Source organism: Alternaria conjuncta (genome assembly GCF_024043145.1).
Source record: "Alternaria conjuncta strain BMP 0040 chromosome Unknown scaffold_3, whole genome shotgun sequence".
Lineage (NCBI taxonomy): Eukaryota > Fungi > Ascomycota > Dothideomycetes > Pleosporales > Pleosporaceae > Alternaria > Alternaria conjuncta.
Window position 1 is genome coordinate 1,586,798 of NW_026250092.1, and position 20,826 is coordinate 1,607,623.

At 52.7% G+C, this 20,826-nt stretch overlaps 9 protein-coding genes across 9 annotated transcripts; 4 read left to right on the forward strand and 5 right to left on the reverse strand.

Moving 5' to 3' along the window:
* Positions 1-66: 66 nt before the first annotated feature.
* On the reverse strand, positions 67-2,040 carry J4E85_002508 (uncharacterized protein; the record flags this gene model as incomplete). The annotated part of the gene is made up of 1 exon (XM_051466786.1): positions 67-2,040. One exon carries the CDS (start codon positions 2,038-2,040, stop codon positions 67-69), a length of 1,974 nt encoding a protein of 657 aa, XP_051329641.1.
* Positions 2,041-2,985: 945 nt separating this feature from the next.
* Positions 2,986-4,448, forward strand: J4E85_002509 (uncharacterized protein; the record flags this gene model as incomplete). Its single annotated transcript, XM_051466787.1, has 3 exons — positions 2,986-3,044; positions 3,122-3,422; positions 3,477-4,448. 3 exons carry the CDS (start codon positions 2,986-2,988, stop codon positions 4,446-4,448), a joined length of 1,332 nt encoding a protein of 443 aa, XP_051329642.1.
* A 186-nt stretch (positions 4,449-4,634) lies between these two features.
* J4E85_002510 (uncharacterized protein) lies at positions 4,635-5,537 on the reverse strand (the record flags this gene model as incomplete). Its single annotated transcript, XM_051466788.1, has 1 exon — positions 4,635-5,537. The coding sequence occupies one exon, from the start codon at positions 5,535-5,537 to the stop codon at positions 4,635-4,637; it is 903 nt and encodes a 300-aa protein (XP_051329643.1).
* Positions 5,538-6,270: 733 nt separating this feature from the next.
* J4E85_002511 (uncharacterized protein) lies at positions 6,271-7,114 on the reverse strand (the record flags this gene model as incomplete). Its single annotated transcript, XM_051466789.1, has 3 exons — positions 6,271-6,342; positions 6,396-7,021; positions 7,075-7,114. The coding sequence occupies 3 exons, from the start codon at positions 7,112-7,114 to the stop codon at positions 6,271-6,273; spliced, it is 738 nt and encodes a 245-aa protein (XP_051329644.1).
* Positions 7,115-8,768: 1,654 nt separating this feature from the next.
* On the forward strand, positions 8,769-9,442 carry J4E85_002512 (uncharacterized protein; the record flags this gene model as incomplete). Its single annotated transcript, XM_051466790.1, is given in 3 exon segments — positions 8,769-8,969; positions 9,022-9,403; positions 9,423-9,442. 3 exon segments carry the CDS (start codon positions 8,769-8,771, stop codon positions 9,440-9,442), a joined length of 603 nt encoding a protein of 200 aa, XP_051329645.1.
* Positions 9,443-9,751: 309 nt separating this feature from the next.
* Positions 9,752-10,635, reverse strand: J4E85_002513 (uncharacterized protein; the record flags this gene model as incomplete). Its single annotated transcript, XM_051466791.1, has 4 exons — positions 9,752-9,826; positions 9,878-9,977; positions 10,034-10,541; positions 10,596-10,635. The coding sequence occupies 4 exons, from the start codon at positions 10,633-10,635 to the stop codon at positions 9,752-9,754; spliced, it is 723 nt and encodes a 240-aa protein (XP_051329646.1).
* A 547-nt stretch (positions 10,636-11,182) lies between these two features.
* On the forward strand, positions 11,183-12,853 carry J4E85_002514 (uncharacterized protein; the record flags this gene model as incomplete). The annotated part of the gene is made up of 2 exons (XM_051466792.1): positions 11,183-11,892; positions 11,944-12,853. 2 exons carry the CDS (start codon positions 11,183-11,185, stop codon positions 12,851-12,853), a joined length of 1,620 nt encoding a protein of 539 aa, XP_051329647.1.
* A 2,536-nt stretch (positions 12,854-15,389) lies between these two features.
* On the forward strand, positions 15,390-17,760 carry J4E85_002515 (uncharacterized protein; the record flags this gene model as incomplete). Its single annotated transcript, XM_051466793.1, has 3 exons — positions 15,390-15,523; positions 15,600-15,687; positions 15,868-17,760. 3 exons carry the CDS (start codon positions 15,390-15,392, stop codon positions 17,758-17,760), a joined length of 2,115 nt encoding a protein of 704 aa, XP_051329648.1.
* Positions 17,761-18,869: 1,109 nt separating this feature from the next.
* On the reverse strand, positions 18,870-20,257 carry J4E85_002516 (uncharacterized protein; the record flags this gene model as incomplete). The annotated part of the gene is made up of 2 exons (XM_051466794.1): positions 18,870-19,806; positions 19,890-20,257. The coding sequence occupies 2 exons, from the start codon at positions 20,255-20,257 to the stop codon at positions 18,870-18,872; spliced, it is 1,305 nt and encodes a 434-aa protein (XP_051329649.1).
* Between the last annotated feature and the right edge of the window lie 569 nt (positions 20,258-20,826).

Sequence of the window (20,826 nt, forward strand, 5' to 3'; positions counted from 1 at the left end):
ATATCACCCTTCCGCTCATCCTTGCTTCTCGTTTCGCACACCAGTAACCGCACTACCACCGCATCTTCATCCCTGCTCCTTCGCCTCCGGCTCTTCTTCACTCTTCTCATCCTCCGCCTTTCTCTTTTGCGCTGGATTTCCTTCCAACACCGCCATCTTCGCCTCCGGAACCATGGATGGCGCCACTGGCGCATGCTCCGGCGGCTTCTCAGACGGCATAGGCGGATACACGCCGTCGTCTCTAATCTGCCAGCCATCGATCTTGAGAAGTTTCCATCTCTCCTTGATCTTGCATCGGACTAGTTCGCCCGTGGTGCGCGCATCCTCGTAGCTGTCGTGGCCGGCAGCGCCTCCTTGCTGGATTTGCTCGTCAAGGTGGTCGGACGCCAGCTTTCGCAGGCCGAATCGGAAGGGGAGACCACTTGGGTTTGGATATAGGAGGACGGTGTCGATGATGGTGGGGTGGACGAGTCGAATGGTGTTAAGGTCGTTTTCGAGCGCATGACCGAGGACTGGCGTGGTGGGAGAGACGTGTGAGAGAAAGAGTTCTCTCGCTGCGTGGGGTGATTCGACGATACGTAGGTCTTTGCGGACGGGTTTCGGATTTTCTGGGTCATACGGCTTCGCGTTCAAGAACTGGTCTGCGGTGATACCAGAGAAACGGGTGTTGAAGTCCAAGACGTGTCCAAGTGGGCGGACCAGTACGTCGACAAGAGGTTTGTGTTGTGGCCATGTGATGACTGTGAGACGAAGCATCTCAAGGCCATTGGTGGTGTAGCCCATCTCGCAGTCGAAACAGACAGCGGTGTCCTTTGGTACTTTGTCGTTCTCCGGCGTTTCGACAAAGGGCATGATGAGTGACAGCCGATTCGGGTCTTTGACGTTGTACACGTGGGTAGGATGTGTAGTGCAGCCCGGTGACCCTACCTCCCCGTTGCAGCAACTGAACTTCGTAGGTTCTGGGGCGACGCCTCTTGTTTTCCTTGGAAAAACGCGCCTCCCCCAGTGATGCTTGCACTGCCCTCCTGTTGTAAGCGCTCCATCTTCTTCTCGCCGCTCTGAGAAGACCTGGAAACGTGTGTTGCAGCGGTCACATTGCTCCCAGCCGCCAGCTGCTTCGAGCGCCAACTTTGTCTCGTTGAGATCGGCCTCGGAAGGTACCTTGGTCACATAGCCGTGCTGATCCAATCCATCCTGCGGGCACACAAGCCTGGGGAGAAACGTCATCTCTTCTTTCGCTGTAAGCCCCGTGTCTATCCTTTTAGGCGGTGCCTTCTTTGGTGGCTCTCCACTCTCCTTGGCGACCGCATTGCGTCGTTCCTTTACCCATTCCTCTGCCGGCATGCCTTTTAACTTGACCAATCGCTGCTTGAGTATGTTCTCGTATACCGAAGGATTTGATGTAGCTATCCTTTCTTCTTCGTCAACTGCTAGCTTGTTGAGCTGATTTGCGGATAGATGCAGCGCTTTGATCTCAGGCTTGACTGCTTTGAGGAGCTTATCGTTCTGCGGCTTCATGTAGGAATGTAACGCCTTGAGCAAAGCAACGCGTTTGGTGAAGGTGGCTGGTTCTTTGTTGAGTTTGCGTGGCATCAAAGTAACAAGAACGTCGGGCTTGACGGCAGCCTTGGGCGCAGTTGCAGCCGAAGGTGGTGATACCGGCCGCGTGGCAGATTTAGGGAGAGTAGAGGTAGTGGCATTTGCGACAGATGCTTTAGAAGGCGTAGGGTTAGCAGCCGCAGGCACGTTGTTTGTTGTCGGTGTCTTGTTTTTGGGTATGTCTGTGCTGACCGAGACATCGGGCGTGTTCTGGGCTGGCGTAGGCTTGATGATAGTGGGTGCTTCCTTGTCGTGGTCAAGCTTCAGTCTTTTCGCGATTGGTTCCGAATCATATGTTGCTGCAGCTGGCGATGGAGATCGTCGTGTTGTAGTGGGTTTTGTAGAATCGTGACCGAAGATGCAGTGAGGCAGCTCACACTTTGCACCCGAAGGACATGCTATATTGGCAAAGCTCCTGTAAGCTGGTACTGAAGGCCACATGATTGCTTCGCTTGCGACGTGTTCTTTCCTGTAAGTAGGTACAATGCCAAGCTGTATGCGCCTGTGACCTACCAGCGCGCTATCTTATGAGAACACTGAACACTCTAGAGCCTACGTTGACGTTAGCTGACCTAATTTGTAAGTTCTTGTTTTAATGTAGTCTGCAGACCTGTTCAATGTTCTTCTTGTATGAGGTGCCAGGCTAGAGCTGACGAAGAGCTATACAGCCAGTGGATGCGATGTATGAGAAATGGTCTTGGGTCTGACACCAGCCACACGTTTGATTGCACGGTGTTGCCACGGTATGAGGGAGTGACGGTTAAGCAATCAACATCTCATTGCGCAGAAAAAGATAGATGTAGATGCAAAGGCGGCTGGTACGACAGCCTACGCGTTAAGAGTCTTCTTGTAGCTTCACGAAGGGCAGTGTTGTAGAGACGCGCTGCACCCAGATTACCAGCAAGCTCCGGTATGAGCTTCAGCTGTCCCAAAGGAGCTAGAGCGGGCTAGACGGTGAAGGTGAGGGATGAGGTGAGATGCGCATCAGGCTCAGCCCTGTAGAGTGTTTAGCGCTAGACGCAGGGTCCACGGACGCGGGCGGGCGAACTTGCGACGGCGATCCGCCTTAATTCCGTCATGACGCGGTGATGCAACCCGTGCGCATCTCAAGGCCGCCTCCCTTTCACCCTCCACCCAGCGTCAATACCCATGAATGTATGCGCAATCTTGCTTGAGTGAACCTGCGCATCTACGCATCATATCCTGACAAGCTCGCCACTTTCCGCGACATCACAAGTGTCCTCGTCGCATAGGAATTGCTTTTCGGACCGCGCGCGTCTCGGGTCATACTGCGCCTTTCGGACGACTTGTGGACGCCCGAGCGATATACAAATACTGCGCCTTTCACCGTAATACTCCAGGCAGCCAAGATCGATATCTCTCGCCATGTCTTCCTCCATGAACACCTCCAATAAAGCCGACCACCTCTGTGTCCTCGTTCATGGGTACGTCCCTGTCTCCGTCGCACGCCTTATCGCCTCTTATCATGTCAAGAAGGAACACTGTCGCTGACCACACCCAGCCTCTGGGGCAAGCCTGAGCACCTCAAATACGTCAGCACCACTCTAGGCGAACGATATCCAGAGGACAAATTGCACATCCTCGTGGCCAAGCGTAATGCTGGCAGCTTCACGTACGATGGCATCGATACCGGAGGCGAGCGAGTGGCAGAAGAAGTAGAGAGGAAGCTGGAGGAGCTCGCTGAGGCTGGACACGACATAACAAAGATTAGTGTCGTCGGATACTCACTAGGAGGCTTAATAGCACGCTATGCTATCGGCCTGCTGTTCCACAGAGGCATCTTTGAGAAGATACAGCCAGTCGTATGTCTACACGACCATCCACGACTCTCCAGCCCATTTTGCTAACGCTACCAGAACTTCACAACCTTTGCGACACCACACCTCGGCGTACGAACACCCCTCAAAGGCTACCACAGCCACATATGGAACGTCTTAGGTGCCCGAACACTCTCTATGAGCGGGAGACAACTTTTTGGCGTGGACAAGTTTAGGGATACAGACAGATCACTTCTAGCCGTACTTGCGGACCCCGAAAGCATCTTCATCCGAGGCCTTGCCCAATTCAAGCATCGGAGTCTATACGCGAACGTCGTGAACGATCGAACAGTCACATACTACACCGCCGGTATTTCGCAAACCGACCCTTTTGTCGACCCGGACGACATCAAGATAAACTACATCTCAGACTACGAAGATGTCATTGTCGATGGCCAGCACCCAGTCTCGCACAAGGAGCCAGAAGAGCCCCCGGCGTTATCACAGCGGCTGGTACAGGGTACATGGACAATACTTGGAAGGACGGGCATTGTCGCAGCCTTGACCGTCCTCGTACCGATCGGCGTGTCAGCTTTCCTCATCAACTCGGCATTCCAATCGATCCGCAGCCAGCAACGGATAAGACTACACGAGGAGGGTAGGTCAGGCATCGACTACGCGCGCTATCGCATACCGCTCATGATCAATGCCGTACGGCGCGAGGCCGAGGGCATGTACGAAAATGCAAACCACGTCCAGAGCCAAGAATATTTGAGCGAGAGCTACGAACACGTAGGGTCTGCTTCTCCACGCAAGGACGAGCCCAGATCCGACGTCGACTCGATACAAGAGCAAAAAGAGGCCGCGACTCCCACCTTCCCCACTCTAGCTCTGACGCAAGAGCAATTCGGAATGATTGAAGCGCTGGACAACGTTGGCTTCACGAAACACCCGGTCTACATTCACAACCATCGACACTCGCATGCGGCTATCGTTGTACGCATGAACAAGCCTTCTTTCAATGAGGGCAAGGTGGTCATCAAGCACTGGCTTGACAACTTTGAGTTGTGATTAAGGCTCGGTTGGTCATTTTCTCTTTGCATTTACAGCGTGGCGCATGGAGTATCTTTGGGATGGCATTCTCAGGATATAGAAGCAGTTTTCTTTTCGGCGAGTTATACCTTTGCCACTTTGTTCATGTATGTATTTCCAACTACGAATGTTTAATGTGGTACTACACCACAACTGCTGCACCACTCACTCGTATCCGTCCGACTTCTCGTCCGACTCCCCCTCATCCTCATCCAACTCCCCCTCCTCCCCAGCAAACCGAAACGTCAACCCCCTCACAAACCTCGCTCGGAAATCCATCCGACACATAATCTCCACCCTCACAACCTCATACTTCGCTGTCTCATACACCCTCAGCGCATCTTCTTGTTCCTGCGACATAACTTGGTACGCACAGCCCTCGACGCACGTGCCAGGGTTGTCGACCAGCGCTTTGTACTTGCCAGCCCACGTCCTGATTTTTCCGGAATGTATCATAGCGGGGAGTAATGTGTGGTTTTGGTCTGGTGGCGAGTTGAATAGGTGGGCTAGTTGTGAGGGATTGGCTAGGGTGCCGTAGAAGAAGTACCATACGGGATATTGGTTTTGTGCGGGTTGGTAGTCGGAGGGCCTGATGGTTTGAGGGCGATGTTGGGGTAGTGTGGTGTCGTAGCCGAGAGTTGGGTATGCGGAGAATGGAGAGAGGGTTTTGCGTGCGATGTTGATGGGGATGAAGGTTGGTGAGATGGTGGGGTAGGTTGTTGCGAGCCATTCTTTGATTGTTGGGACGTCGATGTCGTGGACTTGACAGAATAGTACGTCGCCGTTTTCGCCTTGGCCTTGGTGGATTTTGGGTTGGGTTGGGAGGATGGCGGCAGATGCGAGGATTGTGGGGGTGATCGGATGGCTGATCTTGAAGAGATAGTCCATCTTGCTCGACTTGCGCTTGGGGGTTCCATTCGCTGGAGTATGGTATTTGGTGGCTCGGATGAGATCTTCTAGCTCGGAGGACAGCTTGGGTGCTGCAGTGTGATCAAATGGTGCGCCATCGCCGGTCAGTTCGTCCAGCGCGTTCATGCCTTCTAGGTCTAGATCGTCGGGGTATTCCATGGTGTTTGTGGGATTGAGCATTGTATGAGAGATGGAGTTCTCCTGCTGCAGGTCGCGCCTTCACATTCTTTATGTATAATTTTCCTCTTTTTGAGTCACAGCCACACGTTCTACCGCACCTTGGTTGCTGTTCGGTGTATCCAGTGGTACTGCAGTGAGCCAATAGACCGCGACGAGTTATTCATAGTACCGACAATTCATACCAACACAAACATTGAGGCTTACTTGTTCAGCATCACCTTAGGCTATCAGCGTGGAATCTACTGAATCCCTCCTACGTGTCGCAAAGCTTGTGGAAACTTTCGCTATCGCGAGCTTTCAGACTCCAGCCCGACGTTCGTCGCTTACAAGATCTTTCCTCTCTGCATTGGTAGCGAGGACGAGTCCAGCGGGTAGCCACGAGGCTGTGCACGCTAGACGCTAGGCTACAGCACTTTCGATGCGGTCCTTCTACGACGCGACAAAAGCACACATCACTAAAAGCGCATTCGAAATATTGCTGATATACTTCAGTTTCTCAACCTAGCCGACTAGAGATGAAATGAGGGTGCGAGAAGAGATCATGAGAAGGTTTGAATTGGCAGGGCAAGATCATCGCGTACGAGCGGCATTGCGCAAACAGTGCATCAGTGCATCATTGCTAAGCCTACGCTCCTAAAGACACCTCATACTGGACGTTTATCCCTATTGGTTGACCAGAAACGACACCACCTCGAGCAAACAGCGATCCAGATCACCACTTGAAGTCCCCGCCCTCGATCGTGGGAAAGTGTCCCGAGGTCTCCTCCCTCGTGGCCTTGTCAATCTACGCAACGTCAGCATCAATTCTTCACATCAGTCGAGCAATCAAGAACTTACTGTCGACACCAAAAAATTGGCACTGTCCTCCACAGTAATAAAGGCCTTCTCCATACCAAACGTCTTCGCTCCCTCGTTACCCATATCAGTCTGCACAAACCCAGGATCAAGCACAAAGGCGGTAAGCTCCGGGTGGTCAAAGTGCGCCTTGCAAACCATCCAGTGCAACATGACTTTGGACATTCCATACGCAGCCATGGGGAACGGACGGCTCTCCATACCGGTGATGCTAGCGATGGGAGTTCCGAGCGCAGCGAACTTGGGGTTGGACGATTTCAGTAGCAGGGGCAGCACAGCTTGGAAGAGGAGAAGGGGTCCGTAGGCGTTGACTTCGACGTGCGACTTGAGCACGTCGAGAGAGACCGAGGCAACGGGGGCGTAGTCTGAGGAGACGCCAGCGTTGGCGATGACGGTGTCGATGGTGGTGATGCCTTGGCTCTTGAGTTGTTCGATGGCCTTCTTCGGGCCTTCGGTGTCGCGGCTGTCGTAGGCGATGACGATGAGCTTGCTGTCTTTGCCGGCAGGGAGGGACTTGAGTGGCTCCGCGGAGCTGGTGGTGCGTGCTACGGCAATGACGGTGTTGTTTGGGCGCGCCAGGTACGTCTCGACCATTGCCTTTCCGAGACCTGGAGAATGGTTAGTTGAACATCGAATAAGATGCGAGGTTAGTCAGAAGTACCTCTAGCAGCACCGGTGATGAGGTAAGTTGTTCCTGCCATAGTGGAGAACTTGTCGCTGGGAGTTGACGAGTTCGAAGTCTCTTTGCTGGTAGATTGATTCGTGTTGGAGCCGACGGACTTAAAGCAGGAGAACAATACAGAGAAGGGTGACATGTACGGCTTGCTTGTGGTTAGCACAGTTGCCTACTTAACCGTAGACGTACGATCATGTTTGGCTGAATTGATAAGCCGAACTCGAAGGAGCGCGCACGTGTGACACAGCTCCCATCTTTGTCAGCTCGGTCAATCGCAAGCGCGAGCAATTGCGGCTGAAATGTCAGCAGATACAAAGACAAAGACAAAGACATATTGCGTTGCAAATGTGGACTTGATGCACGGACGACGCCGCAATTCCATGGGATGCTGACCTTGCATGATTAGTGTAACATAATCGACGGCCCGCTCTCCACGTTTCGGGTGAGCAACTTTCGACGAGTTCCGCTGGCCTGGAACGCTAGAAACGCCACACTGGTTGCCTTTGCTGATTGCCTTATATCGACCTCGCTGGGCGTTCAGCCGCGCATACCTTCGTCTGCAACCCCCAATGCTCACAGGCACTTATTGCCAATGAGTGTGTTTACAAATCGACACGCATATGGAAATACGCGCCTGCGGTCTTAACAAAGTCGCCTGCTATTGCACGGAAGACAATCAAATTCAGAATTGGATGATTCTCCTATGGTGTACGGAGAGTAGTTTCCGAGTTCGCAACTCTACTTAGGTACATCACACAAGATAGCGATGTGTTGAATAGTCGTCAGTATTGCTTTGAAGCTCTCACCGTGTATGTGTACATTGTAATCTTGTGGATAGAATAAGATATAGCATCATGCGAAGTGTGTTGTATACCTAGGTAGGCAGTTGATTGACGGCGTGGCTATCACGTGATCAGTCTAGACCGAAACAAGGTTAGCTCTCGGCGCTAGACAGAGTAGTGCCAAACTCCGAGCCGGGCTGAGATCACCCACAGCACTCGGCCCTGTCTTCAGCGGGTGCCTGAGACCCTGCACGTGTGCGCAGTCATTAACGTGAGTCTTAGCCATTCTTGCTCGCTATATAGCTCAAGCCACCTGCCCGTGCCGTAACAATGCAACCCTCCATGGATGCCGTGGAACGGCGAAAGATACAGAACCGACACGCACAGCGACGCTTTCGCAGTAAGTGATTTAGACTGCTAGAAGGCCCGAACCAAGGCCGGGCCCTAGTCCGAGTCAAAGGCGCGCCTTCTATTATTATTGAGGCTTCTGCGACTACTCGGCCCTTTGATACTGACCGTTCGGGCACTGCAGGCAAGAAGGCGACTAAAAATGGAGGAGAGCCATTCACGACAGCGGCGGCACCGTCCGCTGCAGCTACAGCGAGCGGGCCAATTATACAGCCGCGCCCGCAGTCAAACCACGATGTGCTGGCATGGGGCAGCGAGGGAAGGCTATCTCACCCTCACGCAGCTGGACTACAGACGTCGGAGCAAGACCCGATGCCCCCATCGACGACCCCCAATGACGGCAACACACTACGAGGGGACGTCACAATTACAGGGCTGCTCCGCCAACTTCAAGATTCGCCTATTTCGCCATCGTTGCGACCACGGTAAGATACTCTCAATGCTATGGCGTGGCGATCTGGCTGAGTGACATGCAGCTCGCACATGAACATGACCGACTTCAACTTCCCACCGTCTATGACACAGTCACGTCACGCTGTGCTATGGCCCCACGACCCTCCAGCCGAGGCCATGGTCTTCAGTACTGACGACGCTGGGGGCTTCTACTCCAATCAAGACACAAACAGAACCGCGTGGCCTGACATCGGAGCGAGCCGCGCCCAAACTGGGTCTGAAAGCAGCGGTGATGCGGTAAATTTCGAGACGTGTCATAAAGCTGGCGAATCACTAACATGAGCGCAAGTCACAAATCAACACTCGTATAATCACCCCCAACCTCTTTGTCGATGGCCGCATTGGAGAAGACAACGACCTCGACGACGACGAGCCCTTTCAGACCAACCTCCACATCGCGGCCGAGGCCGGTCATGACAGCCTCGTAGGTCTTCTGCTGGGCTCGGGGTACACCGTCGATGAACCCGACAGTGACGGCAACACAGCTCTGCATAGGGCCAGTCTTGGTAAACATGTGAAGGTGATGTCGAGGCTACTCAAAGCCGGTGCAAATCCCAACGCGATGAATGTTCACGGCTGGACTCCCGTGCATATGGCCTTTTCTCTCGGCTCGATGGAGGTAGTAGAGGTCCTGGTCCGACATGGTGGTGATCTGAACAAGCGTGCGAAAGGTAAGTTGAGCTGTGACAGATTCAAGGAAGCTCTCGTAGCGAAGGATCGAGGGCTTTCGCCCGAAAAATAGCTAGGATTTGTTATCGCTGTTGTGAGCATTGGCAAAGGCTAAAGTACGGTGAAGCAACACAGAGTCTGTTAAAAGGACTCATGGCTTTTCGGGCTAATAATAAACAGTAACCGCTGTCTGCAACTTTCCTCATAAGGCGTCGGGTGCAAATGATTTATCTCGATATGCCAACTACAATACTAATTCGTAAGACCAGTTCCACGTCGCACAGTCGTCCGATATGCCCATCCTCATATTGTCCAGACACGATCCTCCCTCTACCATCAAACATTTCGTCTCACCAAGGGTAGCGGCGGTCAATGGTCTCGTTGAAGAATTGCTCAGAATGCTCCTTCTTGGTGGCATTATCGACCTAGAGCCCCGTTAACGACAGACAACGCTGTAGAGAAGTTATCAAACTCACAATGTGCGCAGTGTTCTTGCTGCTGTCCTCGAGGGTGAGCGGTGCCTTCTCCAGACCGAAAGCGCGTGCGCCCATGTTGCCCATGTCTGTTTGAACGAGGCTATTCACACGACATGTCAACTTCGGCATCACACGACAAGCTTGGGGATATCTTACCCAGGATGGATGCACAGCGTGATCAGCCAGTCGTTTTCCATACCCATCTTGCGGACCATGACGTTGGCGAGCGCCTTGGAGCCGGTGTAGCTGATATTGGGATAAGGAAACTCAGGCATGTTGTTGATACTGCCGCCAGCAGCGCTGATGAAGGCGAAGCGGGCCGAGTCTGACTTCTTGAGCAAGGGCAGGGTCGCCTTGTACAGTATCATGACAGAGATGGCATTGACCTGGAGGGCGTTTTCGAACTCCTCGAGTGGCACATCGGCGACGGTGTTGAGCGGCGCAATACCAGCAGCTGAGATGACGACGTCGATCTTGTCGATGCCCTTCACGGCCTCGTATGGGTCTGTCTTGGACGCCGAGTCAATCTTGACGATGAAGACTTTGGTGTTCTCGCCTTTGGAAACACTGAGCAGGGCTTGAGCACCGGCAGGGTCGCGCACGGCAGCAATAAGGGTGTTGTTTGACTGTGCGACATAATGGTCGAACATGCCGCGGCCGATGCCTGCATATCCAGTCAAATCAGTTTAGCAATACCAAGTAGGTCAAAGGCACGTACCGCGGTTAGCTCCCGTGATGAGATACGTCTTTCCGGACATGTTTTCGGAGGTGCAGCGGGTATGGTGAGAATGGTATGTAGGTTGCAGTTAGATGCAGTCGGTTATAGCGCGAGCCGGCCAATATCATGGTTCAGCTCCATGGCTCTTACTCCGTGAGTTGAGTAGCCACGTGACACTGCACGGTCACCTGCAGCCTTGTCTAGCAGGAAGGCACCGAGCTGCCATTTCTAAGCAGCGTGCACGAGCGTGGCACAGCTTGATGTTTACATTTATGATTATTTTGATGGCTCCTAATTGGCTGTAGCACACCCACCCGCGGCCCGTCACACTAATGCAAGGTCAGCATCCTGTAAGATTGCGGTCCGTGTATTACATTCTTGTGTTCGCGCTCGTCTCGTGATGATCCGATTGCAATGACTTTGCGTGGTCATCTTCATCTACTCAGCAACTACTAAACGCAGTGAATTTGCCAGGCATGCTTCAAGTCAGCACTCTGCAGCTTCAGGTGCACGTTCGTACAGCTCGAAAGCTTTGATACAATATGTCTGCGCAAACGGGCTGCGGTTGAGATCCTCAGAATCCTGTCATGAATCAACTCTTCCACAACCTTGTGTCCTCGACCTACGGGCGGATTGGACTTGTGTCTAGCGTGTTCCTCACGTTATACGTACTTTGCGTTTCCATCTATCGTCTCTGCTTCCATTCTCTGCGGAGCGTTCCAGGTCCTAGGCTTGCCGCGTTGACGCAATGGGTCGAAACGTACTATGAGTGCTTCAAGGCACCCGGTGGGCAATTCATGTGGGAATACCAGAAATGGCACGAGAAATACGGTATGTCTACATGGTTCAGGAAGCAAATACTGTTTGCTCACCACTTCGTTGCAGGGCCTATCGTGCGTGTTAGTCCAAACGAAGTACACATCCAAGATCCTACCTTCTACGATACCCTGTATGCGCAGTCTCGCCACTCGGACAAGCTTAAGCATCTCGAGCACCGCTTCAACAATGAGATGTCCTCATTTGCTACTGCTGAGCACAGTCTTCATCGTCTGCGTCGTAGCGCGCTCAATCCCTTCTTCTCCAAACGTAAGATTACCCAGTACTCGCCTCACGTCCAGAGTCATATGGATCGTCTCTGCAATCGCATCGATTCCGAATTCGTCGCCAACGGGAAGACGATGAACCTGAATAATATGTGGGGCGCCTTCACTTCGGACATTGTCGTCGGATACTGTCTCGAGAAGCCGTATGACTTCATCCTGAACCCTGACTTTCGCGCCCAATTCTCCGACGCCATGTATGCCACCTTATGTCGAATCATACACGTAACATGACTAACACGCTTTAGGGTGGATCTCCTCGACCCTGTTCACTTTATCACGCAATTCCCATGGATGATCAGATCCCTGAAGCTGCTCCCAGACTGGCTCGTCGTGCTCCTGTCGCCGCCAATGCGCTCTGTCATGACCTTCAACAAAGAGATGGAGATGCAAATTCAGCACGCCAAAGCCGTACACGCCTCTGGGGAAAAGACGATGGCCATCCCATCTCTTTTCACAGCTCTCCTCGAGTCCGACCTCCCGCCCAGCGAACTCTCCACCAAACGCCTGCAGCACGAAGCCATCTCCGTCATCGGCGCGGGCATCGAAACAACAATGTACACGCTGTCGACATGCTCGTACCACCTACTCGCCAATCCTGTGACGCTGGCCAAGTTGTGCACTGAACTCGATGCAGCGATTCCAGATGCAAATCACATCCCGAATCTCGACGCGTTGATGCAGTTGCCGTACTTGACTGGCGTGGTCAACGAAGCTCTGAGATTCGGCTACGGCACTCCTCAGCGCATCCCCCGCCTCTCGCCAACACCCATGGTCTACCACACCCCCGAGGTAGACTACCAGCTCCCTGTAGGCACTATCGTGAGCATGGACCATTACACCGCCTCTCATGATCCAAGTGTTTTCCCTGATCCCTTCGCGTTCATACCGGAGCGCTGGGCAAACGATGCAAAGGCACCAGATGGAAAGGCGCTGACAAAGTACCTGATTGCATTTGGACGTGGAACGAGGAGCTGTGTGGGCATGCAGCTTGCGTATGCGGATTTGTACATTGGCATTGCGAGTTTCTTTCGGCGGTTTGAGTGCGCGCTGTTTGAGACTGGGCGCGATGCCGTTGATCTGTACCTTGATAGCTTTGTTCCGCGCGCGAAGCCGGGGACGCAGGGAGTGAGGGTTGTTGTTCAGAGGAAGCGATAGCGTTCTTTCGTTGTTGCGCCGCGGGGGCAGCTGGCCCCGGGGGAGGGCCGACGATGCCCGAGGCTGTGCACGCTAGGCGCTAGGCTGCAGCACTTCCACCGTGGTCCTTCTTCGACGCGCTGAATACCACACGGCCTGAATCTCATCTTCCTGTGATAGTAGTTTTGACCCTCACGAACGCGACAGTGCTATAGATATCGCTATGGATACTGCTACGATGCCTGCTCCAACCCCACCTCCTCTTCCACCTGCCCCAAAGCCCGCCGCAAAGGCCATAAACCTGAAAGTATCTGCGCCATCATCTCAACCGAAGCATTGTCGCAGTACAAATGCCCTATTACCACTTGACCAAACCTTTAGGCCATGCTACATGTTTTTATATGGCTCACTTATGGACCCGGAAGTCCTACAAGCGGTCCTGAACCTTCCCGAGTTTCCCACCACACGACCTGCAACCATTACCGGGTTTAGAGTCAGAATGTGGAGTATATATCCAGCGCTCATACTTGGCGATGGCGATGACAAAGTGTCAGGCGTGGTGTGGAAAGTAGAGAAGGAAGACCACTTCAGGCGTTTGCAGGAGTACGAGACCAGTGCTTACATCTGGACTTGGTGCGAGGCGACTTTGGCTGATGATGAGATGGTGCTTGAGAAGTGTCGCACTTTCTCTTGGGCTGGTGATCCGGATAGTCAAGAGCTGGAAGATGGGAGTTTTGATCTGGCGCGGTATCAGAGGGTACTCAAACCTCATGTTATTAGACGGCGGCCTACGGACTTTTGAGCATGACCGCAAGGCCACGCCTAGAGAGGACATCGTAGCATGTTTGCGCATGGCATCACTATGCATAGAAGGACGCAGTAAATGGATTGTGCAGTCTGGGAACTGGCGGGCTGTGTAACTCAGTCCATACCTCCATCTTCTCCTGCCAGATTTCACAGGTTCTCCATGCAACGGGCATTCGGCCTTTACAGCTCCTTCGTACTTTCAACATCCGCGTCCTTCTTTACGTCGACGACGTTGATATTCGGTTCTTATAGGGTGGCTGGTGTTCGCATAGCGGCTGCGGTCTTAACAACAGGGCGAAAGATAGAGGTTCGCTGGTCTCAGTCCAACCCACGACCGTACACTATTCGTTGGTCGGTGTGTTGTTTAGGCTTTCAGGAATGCCCTTCTCTATCTATATACCTCGCGGCTGATGGTGAACAGCGGACGCCATGTCTTCGAACATGATGGTTGTGTGTAGCGACCACGTGTGCACGCGCTGTTGCCGAAGGAGAATGTTGCGCCTCGGCATGTGTGTACCTGGAGTGTTGGTATGCGTCGGAAGGAGAGTGCTTATTGCTGGGACGGATTAGCGTGGAACTAGTCCTTTACGAGAGGATGTGTACACACCATGCTGTTGTCGGTCTCGACGTCGTATGTACAGCTTGTACAGGAGCCAGATAGTCGGTGGGCACGTGACGAGCAAGGCGATGATAGCAATGATGCTTTGGGTGTCGGGTGTCATGATTTAGCGCGCTGAAGGATGTACAGAGCTTTTAGTATGTTCCGATGACTGTTTTGCAGTTGTTGCGAGAACGTGGTCATGCCAGCGAGCGAAAGACCCTATATATGTCGCGGGATTCTTACCTGCTTGGACAAAGATTCTGGCCACGGCCGATCAATCCGCAGCCTCGTCCTAGCACCGACCATCCATCAGAGGCTTGGAAACATCTAGTCGGACGTCGGGTCTGCACATACCTATTGATGTTTCCCATTTCCGTAAACGTTGCTTGCGTCAGAGCAAGATTCCGGAATGAGCCTATCAGATGCAAGAAAACAAGAGAGATTCTGGGTGCGACCAATCATTCAACAACAAGCGCAACGACCCCAGCCGACACAATGCCAGGGCGCTGCTTTAGCCTTGTAGAAGAATCGCATGCGCTGTGGGCTCTTGCGAGGCCTGAAGCACGTCGCATGAAAGATTTTGTAATCGACCTATCAACTCCGCTGTGTTGAGTCGCGAGGCGCGGTAACCTGAGTGGGGCAGATCTTGGTATGTACAAGCCAGCAGCCTACCTGGTAAACGCCGTCAAAGATTATGGTATGATCCAATCATCGTGTGCGAGGGACTACAGTGGCGCAGTCTTTGCAGCCGGGTCGTCAAGAAAAGGCTTGGGCTGTCGATGATTCTGGATTCGACCAATGGCGTGCCGCCCGCGGGCCTGCCTCGTTTCCTTCCCAAACGCATTTGCTTTCAGCTTTCAGTCAGCTTTCAGCTTTCAATCTTGAACCTTCAACCTTCAACCTTCAACCTTCAAACTTCAACCTTCAACCTTCTACTTACTGTCGCAGTCATACGTTGACTCAGGCATTACAACTCCGTTTGTTTGTTTCCACATTACAGTGCCAGAAGCCTTACAAACCTTCGCAGCCTTGCCTCAGGTCTTTCTGCCTCTTGTTACTTACCGCTGACTTGTCGCCGAGGAGCATCAGCTGAATGGTCTAACTTCGAAGTTCGCAACGAGAACTGTACGTTCGCCAGAGACTTGGGAAATGCCAAAAAGACAGGAAGAAGAAGAGTTAGAATGGACGTCACGAAAAGACGACATCCTTAGTCTCTACGTTGAGCAAGACAAGTCGCTGTCCGAGGTCATGCATGCCATGGCCGATCGAGGCTTTGCACGAACGTAAGCGATACCCAGCACCATGTCGTAATTTTCTGACCGACACAAGCAAGCCACAATATGAACGATCTTTTAAAAGATGGCGCATCTCGAAAAATGTGCGGAAGGATGAATGGGACTTCATTCTCGATCGCGTAGACAAAAGGAACCGCCCGACTGACGTCAAAGTCCGCGGTGTAGTGATACCGCAGGCGAGACTAGAACGACAAAGACACAGGAAACGTGAGACGGTCTTTGACCTTTGCAAGTCAAGTAGGTGAAGAGCCGTTCTGGATTATATCGATTCACTGACTGATCATCCAGGACTGCACTCTCAGTCTCATGCTCGGACACCACCGGGTATACAGATTTTCACGCCACAAGCGGCTACAAACGACCATCATCTAGAGATGAGAGATTATGCAAAGCGGGATGCGCATCTCGACTATGTAGCTCCCGTCGCTGGCAATTCCCGAGAACCGAATCCACAAGTACAAGAGGACGACCATGCTCTATCACCAACACCCACTACTGCGACTATTGTGCCCTCTGCGCATAACGCTTCCGACCATATTCCCACCGAGATTATATTGGAAGCTGCACCATTATCCTCATGTTCACATTTGTTGTACGACTATATTCGTGCAGCCATCTTTGTCAATGGAGACCAGTTCTCGGACGTCGTTCCCGTATCGGAAAGGTATGGTCTCTGTTCTTACTTAGACAAGCAGCCCACTCGAGAGCTGCTTCGTCACGGTCTCAGCGAGCTTCTTCGGGCGTTCGTCCAATGGACACTACCAAAGGATGATTTATATGACGTTGTAAGAGCTTCTGGGACTGCCGATGACCTGATCCTCCTCCGTCGCTTGCTGTTGGTCACCAAAACCGATTGGAAATGGGGATGTTTCAGCGAAAAGCTTTTGTTCTATGCAGCGCAAGACGGGAACGAATGTCTCCTCAAGATGCTAATTGACTTCGGAGTGAATATCAACGTCAGAAGAGCCTTCGGGCCTCAGTTTCTGGCATCTCACGTAATCAACGTGTTGCAGTTTGCGGTCCTCGCAGGGAACAAGAACGTGATCGAAATTCTGGATAAGCACGGTGCTACAATATTCACTGGGTGGAAATTCGACGATTGCGCCTTCATCTTTGACGCAATTGCTCAAAATATTGGGGACTTGACGGAACCGTTGTTCGCGAGGGCGGCGAACTCGAACGTTTCGACAGTACGGAAAGGAATTGCAGTTCTTGTTGTCGCTGTGCAACATTCCTACGATTCGATAGTCAGTAGCCTCCTCGAGGCTGGATTCAATCCTTACTTCGAACTCCACAAATACCCATTCCAGATCGAGATACTCGACACCCATAGCGCTTTTATGATTGCGCTGAGTGCTATGAAGATCACATACGTCAAGAACTTCCTAAAGTTCCCGCTTTATGGTCTCAACAAGGAACATTGTCAAGAGCGCCTAAGACAGTTGACTGCTGCATATGTATTCGCTCGTTGTTCCGAAAACGTCGATCTCGAGAACGCAATTCTAGAAGCTGGATGGCGTCCAGACGAGGTCGGACTAGTTCTGGGGTACGATTTTGTGCTGAAGTATCTCTCTGATGTACTAGAAGGAGCCGTTGAAAGTGGCGATTGTAACAAGGTTAGGTGTCTCACCCAGATGGGCGCCAATCCAAACCGTCCTAAGATTCCAGGTATCGAAAAACGACCTCTTCGACTGGCGATAGGTAGACAAGATGTGGCTATGGTGCGCCAGTTGATAGCGGCTGGAGCAGATGTCAACCTCTCTTGTTCATGGGAATACGAAACGCCGCTGCAAGAAGCAGCCGCTATGGGGAGTCTTGAGGTACTCAGCTTATTAGTTGAAGCCGGGGCAAATGTCAACTTTTGTCCAGGTTATATGCACAACAGCGCAATTGCGATTGCAGCTGAAGACGGCAATCTCGAGATGGTCACCTACCTACTTAAGTCAGGAGCTGATATTCAGGGACGATACAACAGAAACTACAGGAGGACACTGTATGGAGCGATAGGGGCTGGACATGATTCTATAGTGGACTTACTACAAGATTGGAAGAGGTCTAAGTTTGGAGAGCAAGACTGCGATACGATCGACAATATTATAGAAACGATGGCGCGTAATGAGATGAGATTCGCAAGTGGAGACGATTGGACTGAGTATCTGGAAGTGGAAGTGGAACAGGAACAAATGGATGCAGGATATACCATATACTCCACGGATGAGGAGTAGACGCCTGACGTGCAAGGAATCGCACGCGTTCATGGTTCTGGAGTCGACCCACTCCGCCAGTCACCCAAACTCCAACAAAACCGCCGGAGCTGTTACTCCACACAAACGCCAACTCCCTCCCCAACCTTGCACGCCAACCTTCCGCATCACCAACACCGTCAGCATCTCCTCAGCACCCTCCCACAACGCCTACCCTCTCCCCCTCAAATCTCCCTCTCTCCCTCCCCTATCACAAACACGTGGCCATCGGCCCTAATAAAGCTTGTTTCACGCCCAGACACCCTACACATTCGCTGTCCCAAAACGCGGGCAAGGATCTACATGTCACTTCCGTACTAGGATAAGGCTTGCTTTGTCTGCTGTCCGAAACGAGCTGGATAGATCGACAGGTACGGCGAGGTGGACTAAGCGACTCAACGTGTTGAGGGCAGGATGGAGGATGTTGGATGGGATTTGCCGTGCTTGTTTTACGGTGAGGTGATGAGGGAGTGGATTTGGGATGGGAAAAGTTTTCCTGTCATGGATAATCGGGGAGTTTGGTGGTTGATCACTGATAGTGTTGGTGGTTTCGCTGTGACGTCGGTGATTGCGCGGTGGTTGAGTACGGCCCCACCTGTTGCAAGTGGAGAAGATTAGTATTGCGATCGTTGGTATCGTGCTGCCGTGTACCGAATGAGCGGTGATACTTTTTGTGGTCCTTGCATTGGAGTTTCGAGGGGAGAACATGTGTGTACGTCATTAGGCAAAGAAGCATGAGAATAGACAATGTAAGTTTGTTTCATGAAGCGCTCAAAGTAACGTCGATAGTTGCTATCGTCAAGTTTGACAAAAAGGTGGCCTTAAACCATGCCCTCGCATACATACGCCTTGGTAGATGAAATCGCCGCTATGGTATAGTGCCCTAAGAAATGTAGAGAAGAAAATCCAGAAAGATCATGTTGCGCCTTGTCCTGAGGCTTCATGTCGCCGATGAAATCCTAGTTGATGCTCCTGCTAAACGCCCGTAAATCCCGTGGTGTCTATAACGCCGGGTATCCTGTTAAGATGTGCTCGTCGTGAAATCTAATATGTACATGGAAGGTGACATGCGATGTTGTGCTGAGGGTTTCTCACGCCATCGCTTTTTGAGGCGGGTATGTGATCTCGTCTCGGTCTTTGCCTTCTTTGAGGCAGTTGCCTTGCCTCCCAACTTTTTCCTGCAAGAAATGCAGCCGTTCGGTATCGTCCTCGTCGAATGCGAAGGCGCCGTTCCAGAATCCGCAGTCGATGTTTGTGGTCTCGTTTCGGTATACGACCTGCGCTTGGGCTGCCAGGTCTACTGGCGGCAGGCTATGTTCCTCGCCAAGTTTCTCTCCGATTGAATCAATCTCGCTTTTACCAGGCATGTGATGGAATAGCTCGGAGTTCAGTGTCCAGCACCGTAGTCCCGGGCTCGGGTATTTGCTCCGACTTCGAGGGTTGGCTTTCTGCCACTCCGGTGTGGGAGATGGCGTGTTCTCTCCCTTGTTGCAGGCGTGAAGAAGGGCGACGTCGAATGCGCGGGCTCCTGACTTCTTCAGTTTCGGCGGAGCGAGATCGTTGAGGAGACGTTCGGCGGCGCGGCGTGTGACGGCGTATCCGAAGGAGCAGAGGGGGAACTTGGCTCGGTGCATGACGCGCGTTTTCTCGGGCATGCCTAAAAGGCGGAATAGGTCTTGCGTGAATGGGTGTAGGTTAATCCATGATGGAAGCGTAGGGTCTTGCCATAGGATGTGTGGCATAGCGCTCAGGTTGAAGGACTGGCGGTCAGTCTTTGGGCCGTCCTCGGTGACAATGTCGAAGTAGTCTCCGCAATGACCGAGATAGAGCAGATCCCAGGCATCTTGGTCGCCCCAGTATTGTGTGTGGTTGCTGGCGGCGTTGACGCCCGGGTGTTGAGCGCGTGGTGGAGGAAGGAGCTGTCGGGCAGCGCTTGCCGCAAGGGGTATCTGGACACTGCGCAGGCGAATGTCCCAATCGACGTCGTCTTCGAGAATGAGAGCCGTCTCGAGGCCTGAATCTAGGAACCTAAATCATAGCGAATCAGCAGCAGCTCGATGTGGCTGTATGCACGCCAAGACGGGTGGCATGCCGGCGTCGATATAACTTACCAGCGCAGCGCGTTGTGGTGCCCTAACCACGCTAGTATCGATCCCTTCTGCGCCTTTTCCTGACCGTTGATGAAGCGCTGGACGTCGCCTTCAGTCCATTCTGGCTGGGTCGGGATGGTAAGGTCGATGTCGGTGACGTTGGCAGCTTGCAGGAGTGGCTTGCGGCGCGAGGAGCCATCCTTGGACACGACTACGACGGCGCCGAAGCCTAAGGTCTTGTTGGAGGGTATCTTTGCAGGGCGCGACTCAATCGAGGACATCCATTGCAGGTATATGCGGTCAGTGTCTCTGCTGTGGTACCATATTCCGATGAGGACGAGGACTGTGAGCAGCAGCAGCGGCGTGGGCCGCTTCCTGGAGGCAAGCATGTCTAGCTAAGGTAATGGGCCAAAAGTTGTTGCTGTTGAAGGAGAGTTGCTAGACATGTCCGCGAAGTCGAGGAGGTGGGGGCACGCTATCGCAAGAACAAAGTAGGCATTAGGACGTTGTGTGGCAGGACCGAAGCAGATCGCGCTGGGCGAGGGCCATGTCTAAATGTCGCAGGTTGCGGCGGGAGCAATACGGGAGCATGCCGGGGTGTGGCACCGACATTGCGTCTTGTAACCACTGTATCAGGCTACCTTAGATTATCGCGCATGCACCCGGGATTGCCGTTATTTTACGCTCGCCCGGGTGGATATAGCACGCAAGAAGACGCGGCCGTCGCAGGCTGAGTGTGCGACGGCGCAGTTGAAACGGGCGACAGCACCCAGACGCCTCCAAAAGTGGAAGTACTCCAAAATTGAAAGGCGCGTCTGACCTGCCACCTGTCCGGACGTGCTTGCGGCTGACTTTTTGTTTTATGACATGCATACGTACCGTGTCCGTGTTGGCGGTCCCAACAACGGCGTCACGTGGTCTGCGTGCCGAGTCGATGTGAGCTGCGTACGCTGGGACA